This window comes from Pygocentrus nattereri, chromosome 12, assembly GCF_015220715.1.
Source record: "Pygocentrus nattereri isolate fPygNat1 chromosome 12, fPygNat1.pri, whole genome shotgun sequence".
In the NCBI taxonomy this organism is placed as follows: Eukaryota; Metazoa; Chordata; class Actinopteri; order Characiformes; family Serrasalmidae; genus Pygocentrus; species Pygocentrus nattereri.
The window spans coordinates 31973673-31984865 of record NC_051222.1 but is presented as its reverse complement, the minus strand read 5'-3'; the positions used below and the strand labels follow the sequence as shown (position 1 = coordinate 31984865).

The 11193-nt window shown below is 39.5% G+C and overlaps 1 protein-coding gene across 2 annotated transcripts in view; it reads right to left on the bottom strand.

Moving 5' to 3' along the window:
- Positions 1 to 4792: 4792 nt before the first annotated feature.
- The window catches only part of sertad2a (SERTA domain containing 2a), an 8123-nt gene continuing 1722 nt past the window's right edge, over positions 4793 to 11193 (bottom strand). For both annotated transcript variants that reach the window (XM_017712782.2, XM_037543245.1), the window contains exon 2: positions 4793 to 6777. In XM_017712782.2, coding sequence (XP_017568271.1) covers positions 5900 to 6766 — 867 coding nt within the window. In that variant the 5' untranslated portion in view covers positions 6767 to 6777 and the 3' untranslated portion in view covers positions 4793 to 5899. The remainder of the gene's footprint in view (positions 6778 to 11193) is intronic.

Here is an 11193-nt window from a genome sequence, read left to right as displayed (position 1 = left end):
GCGGCTCCATTCTCATCTCTTCATGTCCCTGAGAAGAGTCTTCTGCTTCAGAAGATCCTGCATCTTCATCTCATTTTCATCTGCATCTTCATCTCATCTTTCCCTTTTTCCCCATTAAAAATATTAAAAATATTGGTTTCCCTCTAGTATTTTTGAATATACTGTGTTCTGAAATAAGTCTCAGAAATGTGAGCTCCATTTGATGAGAAGAGTCTTGAAATTGGCAAAATGACAACTTCAACTGTAAATGGTTTTGTTCAGGCTTTAAAAAGGAAATTTCATTTTTAATTTTCAAAAAATGAAGTCATTAACATGTAAACCGAGTCATTTAGAGTGATTTGACATTAACTGCTCACATTGGTAATGATGGGAACCAGAGTTTAATGCCTCTAACAGCTCCATCACAGAAAGATTTTACCCAATATGTTTGATTTCACCACTTTAGATGTTGTCTTATGATAGTTCTGAGTGAGTCCTGATTAAAAAAATTTTTTTTAATCCATTCCTGACAGAGAAATACATGCAGGGTGTTGTAAATAGTCCCACACACCAAAAAATACGATTATAAGCATTACATACAAAAACTCAGGACACTTGAAGGTTTGCTGGATATTTCTGTACTTTAACTTCAGCTGTGGTGTTTTTCAAAGTAATTTTGGCTCCTTGTTTTGTTTTAATGTTGTAAATATGTGAGATCAACTGTAGAGATTCGTATTATTAACGTTTTTCAATCAGGGCTTCTCCTTCATTAACTGAAATGCTCTCGTTCTCTCTTTACCTCATGAGGAATGCTCTTGTTCAATCTTGTGGGAGCTGCTGGTGGAAACGACGAAAATGTGACCTGCTAAAGCTGACCCATGGGAACATTGGACCACCAAGGTAAGCCTTAAGTATCGGAAGCTTTGGCCATCTGCCCAGTACACAAGGATCCTGTTTTACGGTTTTTCTTACCTGCTCACGACTGGAACCAGCAGGACCTGATGATGCTCCAGACTGTTCTCCTCTGTCTTTAGTAACAACAGCTATTCTAGGTGATGTCATGTCACCAAGTATTAGGGTGTTTAAGGAGAAATCAACCAAACAGGAATCGATGCTGAATTCTGAAAAATCTAAATTGTATGATACAGCTTTGGTCACTAAAAGCCCCATTTTAACATTTTAGAGTTGTTTAAAAATGTAAAAGGAAGGCTTCCCATCTAGTTACAGAATATGCTTCTGGGTTACCCTGAGTGCTAAAGCTGTAGGGTCATTCTTTTATTTTGACATAAGTGTATCCAGGTGGATGGACTGTCCTGAACACACGTGAAAGCCACATTGGAAACATGTGATTTTGGAAAGAAGCACGTTCAAACGTCTGAGGAACGACAATATCAGAGTTTATTTGCAGGGATGTAAGCAGTGACCACACAGTCCAGTACGTCCATTAAGAAAAATAAAAAGGCAAACAAGCCCAAGAGCACCCGGCCAGCAAGAGTTGAACTGACCTTCTGAGTATATTCAAGTGTGCTATTAGTATAGATCCTTTAAACTTGAAAATACGTAAGTACGCTTTCAGTATACTTTTGTTTACTTATCAGAGAAATACTGAGCAAAATTATACTGAAGTATACTTGGCAGAAAAGTCTAAGTGTAATCAGTCTCTACTTGTACTCAATGTTTTGATGGAGATGTACTCAAGAAAAGTATAAGTGAGTATAAAGTAACACGGTGGTATGGTGGCACCGTGGGTAGCGCTGTGGCCTCACAGCAAGAAGGGCTTGGGTTTGATTGCCTGCTCGGGGGCGACCAGGTCCTCTCTGTGTGGAGTCTGCATGTTCTCCCTGTGTCTGTGTGGGTTACCTCTGGCTGCTCTGGTTTCCTGCCACAGTCTGAAGACATGCAGTCAGGCCAGTAGATATGTGGTAAACTTCAAAGTTTACTTTTATAAATTAAACAGTGGGCCAGTTTATTCCCAAGAAGTACCAAAATAGTACAATTACTTAGTCAATGTACTTACTACTAGTACAGTGAAATGAGTACTTACTACATAAATCATACTTTATGCTCCGTTGACTAACTAGATATCACACAGTGTCAGAAACCACATAATCTAGATCATTTAACAACTTGTGATGTGTGGGATGACTTAGGTCTGCAGGTAGTGATCATGGATTTCCTCTGGGATGAGCTCCATATTATTTGGGTGGTGGATCATTCTCAGCACTGCAGTAACACTGACGTGGTGGTGGCGTGTTAGTGTGTGTTGTGCTGGTGCGAGTAGATCAGACACAGCAGTGCTGGGGTTTTTAAACCCTGTGTCCATTCACTGTCTGTTCTCTCAAAGCTGAGGAAGAAACCTTGGGAGGAATCAAGGCTCACAAGAGGGGACCTATCCTCCTCTGATCCACTCAGACCAGCGCAACACACCACCACCACATCAGTGTTACTGCAGTACTGAGAATGATCCACTTCCCAAACAGCACCTGCTCTTTCAGGGTCTATGGGGGTCCTGACCACTGAAGAACAGGGTAAAAGGGGGTAACAAAGTATCAGAGAAACAGATGGACTACAGTCTGTAACTGTAGAACTACAAAGTGCAGCTATACAGTAAGAGGAGCTGAAACAAGGAGGTGGTATAATGTTTTGCCTGATCGGTGTAGAAGTCGTTTACTGCCATATAACAGATTTCCATATGGGTGCAGCTGAACCGACACCTATCTACTTCAGACCACATCGTGATCCGACACTTCCACTCAATGTAGTAAAAGCTCAAGCTCCTGAGCTGATCGAGTGCCAGGGAATTTTTCATGGCTGAGGTTGCAGCCATTTGTACAACCCCAATCTCAGTGAAGTTGGGACGTGGTGTAAAACATAAATAAAAACAGAATACGATGATTTGATATTCAACTGAATACACTACAAAGACAAGTTATTTAATGTTCAAATGGATAAACTTTATTGTTTTTTGCAAATATTCACTCATTTTGAATTTGATGCCTGCAACACATTCCAAAGAAGCTGGGACAGGGGCAGCAAAAGAATGGGGAAAGCTGAGGAATGCTCAAAAAACACCTGTTTGGAACATTCCACAGGTGAACAGGTTAATTGGAAACAGGTGAGTGTCATGATTGAGTATAAAGGGAGCATCCCTGAAAGGCTCAGTCGTTCACAAGCGAGGACGGGTGAGGTTCACCACTTTGTGAACAACTGCGTGAGCAAATAGTCCAACAGTTTAAGAACAACATTTCTCAACGTGCAATTTAGGGATTTCATCATCTACAGTCCATAATCTCATCAAAAGATTCAGAGAATCTGGAGAAATCTCTGCAAGTAAGCAGCAAAGCAGAGAACCAACATTGAATGCCCGTGACCTTCGATCCCTCAGGAGGCACTGAATTAAAAACCCACATCATTCTGTAATGGAACACTTCAGAAAACCACTGTCAGTGAACACAGTTTGTCGCTCCATCTACAAGTGCAAGTTAAACCTCTGCCATGCAAAGCAATATCAACACCACCCAGAAACGCCTCCGGCTTCTCTGGGCCCGAGCTCTTGTGAGATGGACTGATGCAAAGTGGAAAAGTGTCCTGTGGTCTGACGAGTACACATTTCAAATTGTTTTTGGAAATCATGGATGTCGTGTCCTCCAGGCCAAAGAGGAAAGGGACTGTCCGGATTGTTATCAGTGCAAAGTTCAAAAGCCAGCATCTCTGATGGTGTGGGGGAGTGTTAGTGCCCATGGCAGGGGTAACTGGCACATCTGTGAAGGCACCATTAATGCTGAAAGGTACATGCAGGTTTTGGAGCAGCATCTGCTGCCATCCAAACAACGTCTTTTTCAGGGACGTCCTGCCTATTTCAGCAAGACAATGCCAAGCCACATTCTGCACGTGTTACAACAGCGTGGCTTCGTAGTAAAAGAGTGCGGGTACTAGACTGGCCTGCCTGCAGTCCAGACCGTCTCCCATTGAAAATGTGCGGCACATTATGAAGCGCAAAATACGACAGCGGAGACCCCGGACTGCTGAGCACCTGAAGATGTACAACAAGTAAGAATGGGAAAGAATTCCACCTTCAAAGCTTCAACAATCAGTGTCCTCAGTTCCCAAACGCTTATTGAGTGTTGTTAAAAGGAAAGGTGATGTAACACAGTGGTAAACACGCCCCTGTCCCAACTTCTCTGGAACGTGTTGCAGGCATCAAATTCAAAATGAGTGAATATTTGCAAAAAACAAAGTTTATCCGTTTGAACATTAAATATCTCGTCTTTGTAGTGTATTCAATTGAACATAGGTTGAAAAGGATTTGCAAATCATCGTATTCTGTTTTTATTTCTGTTTTACACAACGTCCCAACTTCATTGGAATTGGGGTTGTAGCTCCAGTGCTGAGAAAAAAACAACCAAAACAAAACCTTTCATGATTTCTACACCTTTGGAAGTTGCTGTGATGTTCATATTTCCCACAGTGGTAGAATCAGCAGCTTTTCTCAGTCTTTTTTTCCAGCGCTGCTTTTTTAAGATTTCTTTTTGGTCTGTATTTCCACACACAACCCGTCTTCCTACTGATTCATGTGAGTTGATTAAGCCAACACTGATCACCTCCTCTAAAAATCAGACGCTGTCATTTTACCCACTGCAGTATTATCACCCAGCATCCTCCTCACAGTGTGATAATGTGGAAGATTCCACTTCGTTTCACACCAGAGAAAAGTCCCATAAAGCCACAGCCACTGTTTTTAACATTATTTCAGAAACACATTTTAGTATCAAAACAGAGCCCTTCATATCTGTGAAGTAGGAAAACTGTTAAATAAAAATAAAGCATCATTTATTCAGATGAATGTCTAATATATTACATCCCTGCCTTAATAAATCGCTGCCATGTAACAGAAATATGTGCACATGTGAATAAATATGTTCATTTCCATGGCATGACATCTTTGAACACTGCAAAACTCACAAAATGGGCTTTTAAAAACTTTTACATTGCATGATATTTAACTTAAAGCAATAGTTAATTCATAATTTTCCTCTTTTTCTCCAAGATGTTGCGTAATCTCAAATAGAATCAGTTCAGTGGTTTCTGACACTGTGTGCTCTTTTCTATGAACACAGACGTACAGCATGTTCTGTTTCTAGCTGTGCTCTATGGTTTCGTACACGTCTGTTGTTTGTATTCCGGTGACAACGTCAAGTTCACTCAGCAGTGTGAAGTGCACTCATTAGCATAGCAGCTGAAATACAGAAGCGTGTGGTTTGGGACACAGCATTATTCAGGTAAGCTGATCCGTGAAATTCATTCTACGCTTAAGGAACCTCAGTGTAGCTGCAGCACCATTTAAGGTGGGACGGAAAATTCTAACGTGAAACTGGCCAATAAGAAGCTAATTTGAACTGGATCCAGTTCATTAATTTAGTTTATTCTAGCCTCATGGCGTTTTCTGGAGACGCATCTGAAGAATCTACATATCTTTAAAAAAAAAAAAATCTTTTTTTGTGGTTGTTCTGGTCTATTTTCCTTGTTTTTTTTATCTACCTGTAGGGCTGTAGCCATGGTAACGGTGTTGAGATGAGCTCTATCAGAACACAGTCACAGTTACAGCTTGCCTGCCAACATGGTGACATGGTCTTCTTAATGACGCAATCCAATACTATGAGCAGATAACAGGATGTCATACAGTGTCAGAAACTATTAAGCGAATCTATTTTTGCAATTACTAAACAATTTGATAACTTGGTTGAAGGCAAGTTGGCACAGTGGTAATTGATGTGCTTCCACTGTTTGTTAGCTTTGTTGGCCTAGTAGGTCCAAGGCAAAGCTACAGAAGGAAACTCGTCCTGGCTGATCGATCACTTTGGTCAAAAAATGAAACATAAATCTTCAAAACTGTCACTTTACTGTGTTTTGCGCATGTCCCTCATGAGCCGACCAGAACCTCCATGATATGGTCCAGCTCGTTCAGGTCCGTTTTGAAAGGCTGGTTGGTGAGGCTTCTCAAGAGGTCGTCCGTTACCATGGAAACTACCTTAGAAGAGGATGAGCCCTGGGCTAGGCCCGGGTTTGGGCCGCAAGGGTTCAAGTCACACAGGAAGTTGTCGATGTCTGAGAAGAGGAAATCGTCCAGTGAAAGTTCAGGGAGAAAAATGGAACTGGACAAGTGGGCAGAGTCACAAGGCCCATTTGAGCCGGTATGAATTTGAGCCTCTTTTTCTGACATTTCAACAGCTGGAAAGCTGAGTCTACCATTTTTATTAGAAGAGCATTGAAGGTCTGGTTGAGCGACAGACAAAGACGTAGAAAAAGGGGTAGAACTGGCCGCCACTGTTAGAGTGGGACACAAATCCTCGATTTCAGACAAAGCAGTGGAGAAACTGTCCTTTGGAGAAGATCTGTTGATGGACGAGGCCGAATGGGCGGGAATGGATGAGTGTAGAGAAAACAACAGTTCCCCGTCTTGCTCCAGAACCCACGCCGGGGTCAGACTGCCCTCGGTTCCAACCCCGGCACCCCAACTGACCTCTGTAGCTCCGCTATGTGTTTGGGTCATGATTAGCGCCCCCTGCTGGCTGAGCTCCTGCTGGATGGACCTCAGCGTGTTGGTGATGAGGACACGACGCACCAGAGCTGTCTCTACGTGACTGCAGAGCTTCTGTAGGGACAGCTGCAGCACGGTCTCCCTCTGGAGGGAGTAGGCTGGGTGAGGGTCCGCCAGTATGGCCACCACTTTGGGTTCCTTTTCATCCTCATCCTCCGACTGCAGCTTTCTCTTCAGAGAACACGACATGGAGCAGATATCTAAAACAGATACAGGAGAAGGTAGTGGTTTTAGCAATTAACAAAATGGAATGGTGTTCTAGAAAGAAGCAGTGCTCTAGAAATTAAGCTGTGTAGTAGAATAAATCACTACTCTAAAATACAGCAGTGTTATTGAATGAAGTGGTGTTCTTGAATGAAGCACTACTCTAAAATACAGCAGTGTTATTGAATGAAGTGGTGTTCTAGAATGAAGCACTACTCTAAAATACAGCAGTGTTATTGAAGGAAGTGGTGTTCTAGAATGAAGCACTACTCTAAAATACAGCAGTGTTATTGAATGAAGTGGTGTTCTAGAATGAAGCACTACTCTAAAATACAGCAGTGTTATTGAAGGAAGTGGTTTTCTAGAATGAAGCACTACTCTAAAATACAGCAGTGTTATTGAATGAAGTGGTGTTCTAGAATGAAGCACTACTCTAAAATACAGCAGTGTTATTGAATGAAGTGGTGTTCTACAATGAAGCACTACTCTAAAATACAGCAGTGTTATTGAATGAAGTGGTGTTCTACAATGAAGCACTACTCTAAAATACAGCAGTGTTATTGAATGAAGTGGTGTTCTACAATGAAGCACTACTCTAAAATACAGCAGTGTTACTGAATGGTGTTCTAGAATGAAGCACTACTCTAAAACAGCGGTGTTATTGAATGAAGTGATTTTCTCGAATGAAACACTACTCTAAAATACAGCAGTGTTATTGAATGAAGTGGTGTTCTCGAATGAAGCACTACTCAAACTCAGCAGTGTTATTGAATGAAGTGGTGTTCTAGAAGGAAGCACTACTCTAAAACACAGCAGTGTTATTGAGTGAAGTGGTGTTCTAGAATGAAGCACTACTCTAAAATACAGCAGTGTTATTGAATGAAGTGGTGTTCTAGAATGAAGCACTACTCAAACTCAGCAGTGTTATTGAATGAAGTGGTGTTCTAGAAGGAAGCACTACTCTAAAACACAGCAGTGTTATTGAGTGAAGTGTTCTAGAATGAAGCACTACTCTAAAACACAGCAGTGTTATTGAATGAAGTGATTTTCTCGAATGAAGCACTACTCTAAAACACAGCAGTGTTATTGAATGAAGTGGTGTTCTCGAATGAAGCACTACTCTAAAACACAGCAGTGTTATTGAATGAAGTGGTGTTCTAGAATGAAGCACTACTCAAACTCAGCAGTGTTATTGAATGAAGTGGTGTTCTAGAAGGAAGCACTACTCTAAAACACAGCAGTGTTATTGAGTGAAGTGGTGTTCTAGAATGAAGCACTTCTCTAAAATACAGCAGTGTTATTGAATGAAGTGGTTTTCTAGAATGAAGCACTACTCAAACACAGCAATGTTATTGAATGAAGTGGTGTTCTAGAATGAAGCACTACTCTAAAATACAGCAGTGTTATTGAATGAAGTGGTGTTCTAGAATGAAGCACTACTCTAAAATACAGCAGTGTTATTGAATGAAGTGGTGTTCTAGAATGAAGCACTACTCTAAAATACAGCAGTGTTACTGAATGGTGTTCTAGAATGAAGCACTACTCTAACACAGCGGTGTTATTGAATGAAGTGATTTTCTCGAATGAAGCACTACTCTAAAATACAGCAGTGTTATTGAATGAAGTGGTGTTCTAGAATGAAGCACTACTCTAAAATACAGCCGTTATTGAATGAAGTGGTGTTCTACAATGAAGCACTACTCAAACTCAGCAGTGTTATTGAATGAAGTGGTGTTCTTCAATGAAGCACTACTCTAAAACACAGCAGTGTTATTGAAGGAAGTGGTGTTCTTCAATGAAGCACTACTCTAAAATACAGCAGTGTTATTGAAGGAAGTGGTGTTCTAGAATGAAGCACTACTCTAACACACAGCAGTGTTATAGAATGGAGTGGTGTCCTAGAATGAAGCAGTTTTCTAAAATACAGCAGTGTTATAGAATGGAGTGGTGTTATACAAGGAAGTGGTATTCTAAAATATAGCAGTGTTCTAGGATGGAGAATTGTTCTAGAAGGAAGCATTGTTTAAGAATGAAGTGCTCCAGAAAAGAGTTTAACAGAATGCAGTTTTGTTGTAGAATGACGTGGTGTCTAGAATGAATGAGTCTTCTAAAACGAAGCAGTGCTACAGAATAAAGCCGTGCTGTAGAATGAAGCAGTGTTCTAGAGTAAAGCAATAAATAAAGCAGTGATCATGTTCTTGTAACACTCCAAAGGCCTTCAGTTTGAAAGTCATATCCCATATCTTTACTCCACAAAGCAGCTCATTCACTGATGACGACTAAGTCACACTGAACTGCCGTCAGTCTCTTTTTCCTGTAATCTCTACAGTTCCCATAAAGCAGTGCTTCCAGGAAGTCGGGCGGTTTCTGTCCAGCTGTCTGCACTGTTCAGAACGAAAGAGGTTCTCACACCGTGTGGGCTGAGTTGACGCTCTGAGATCAGTGACAAACCGTCATGTGAGAACCTGCAGTTTCAGTTTGCTGAAATACAGCAAGCCTGGAGTCTTCAGGACAGCCAGAAGTCTAGAACCCTGACCTGACATTGTAGAGGTTTACACATTCTAGAACTGTCCGTACAAAAGTCCTAAAGAGGTTCTAAAAGGCCTGCACTGACAGATCACAGACTGATAGACAGAACTTTAACTCTGGGCTAAGTTATTTAGTAACTGCTATCAATTATTTTAAATTAAAATAAATAAATTATATTAAGGTTTATGAATTATTTAGTAACTAGTATAAATTATTCTGTAACTTCTAGAAATTATTCAGTATCTACTATAAATTATTTAGTAACCACTAAAAATTATTCAGTAACTATTATACATTTTTCTGTATCTTCTAGAAATTATTCAGTATCTACTATATATTATTTAGTAACCACTAAAAATTATTCAGTAACTACTATAGATTATTCACTACCTACTAGAAATTATTGAGTAACTACTAGAAATTATTCACTATCTATTAGAAATTATTCAGTATATACTATATATTATTTAGTAACCACTAAAAATTATTCAGTAACTACTATAGATTATTCACTAACTACTAGAAATTATTCACTAACTACTAGAAATTGAGTAACTACAAGATATTATTCAGTAACTACTATACATTATTCAGTAACTTCTATAAATTATTCAGTAACTACTATAAATTATTCGCTAACTGCTATAAATTGTTCTGTATCTTCTAGAAATTATTCAGTAACTACTAGAAATTATTCAGTAACTAATAGAAGTTATTCAGTAACTACTATAAATTATTGAGTAACTACTGTAAGTTATTGAGTAACTACTGTAAGTTATTCAGTAACTGCTATAAGTTATTCTGTAACTTCTAGAAATTATTCAGTAACTACTAGAAATTATTCACTAACTGCTACAAATTGTTCTGTATCTTCTAGAAATTATTCAGTAACTACTATGAATTATTCAGTAACTGCTATAAATTATACAATATTTACAATAAAAATGTTCAATATCCACTGTAAATTGGATATTGAACTACTATATAACTACTACAAATCTAATGTGTAATTCCTGTAATTCCTAAGTGAGAAACTTTAGTGTGGAACCACAAACAGACCCTTAGAGTTTAAGGGATTAACTACACAAATACCAGGATAATTTCAGATTATTAATCATTTATTATTAATTAATAAACTAAAGTGCTCATGACTTCACAGCTCAGATGCACTCAGTCTGAAAGAAGTCACTACACTGCGTCTGCAGTGACTCATGATAGAGGCGTAAAGGTGAGGCGTCTTCCTTTGAAGCGCTTCTGCCCACAGAAACTGTAGGAGTGCTTGATGAACAAGAAACACCCAGGGTGAGTTGATCTGAGATCTCAGCGTGATAATGTCAGTTACCTTTATGTGGGTTACACAAAGTCTCTACCCAGACTCTATAAAACTTCATGTATTTCAATTATTGAACAATAAGTATCTTTAAATTATACATTTACTTCCACTGAAGTATATTTGTGTGGAAAGAAATCTACTTTTTACTTAGTTCCATGTTTTTCTAGGCTACTTTTACCTCTACATGAGTCACCCTCTCGCTGCTTCTGAGGAAAGGCGGAGTGGTGATGTCTCAGGTGATTAACTAGCTCAGTGTTAGTCACTTTGACGCAGCTGCTTTGACTAATGTTCGACGTGAAGAGCAGCACATCACTAAAATCTTCACTCGTTCATGTCCAACAGTTTTTAATTTTAATTTAGCACGATAAATGCCACACAATTTGTTCTGACTGGTGTAAAGTGAGGACATTTGGTGTAGTTGTAGCTTGAATTGACATCTAACAGTATTATTACTGGAATTTTTGATCTGCATGTCATTTCATACTTTTATTAACACTCAGACCTTTCCTAGTCTTATTGCCAGTCAGTATGTGACCAAAAGGTTGAATTT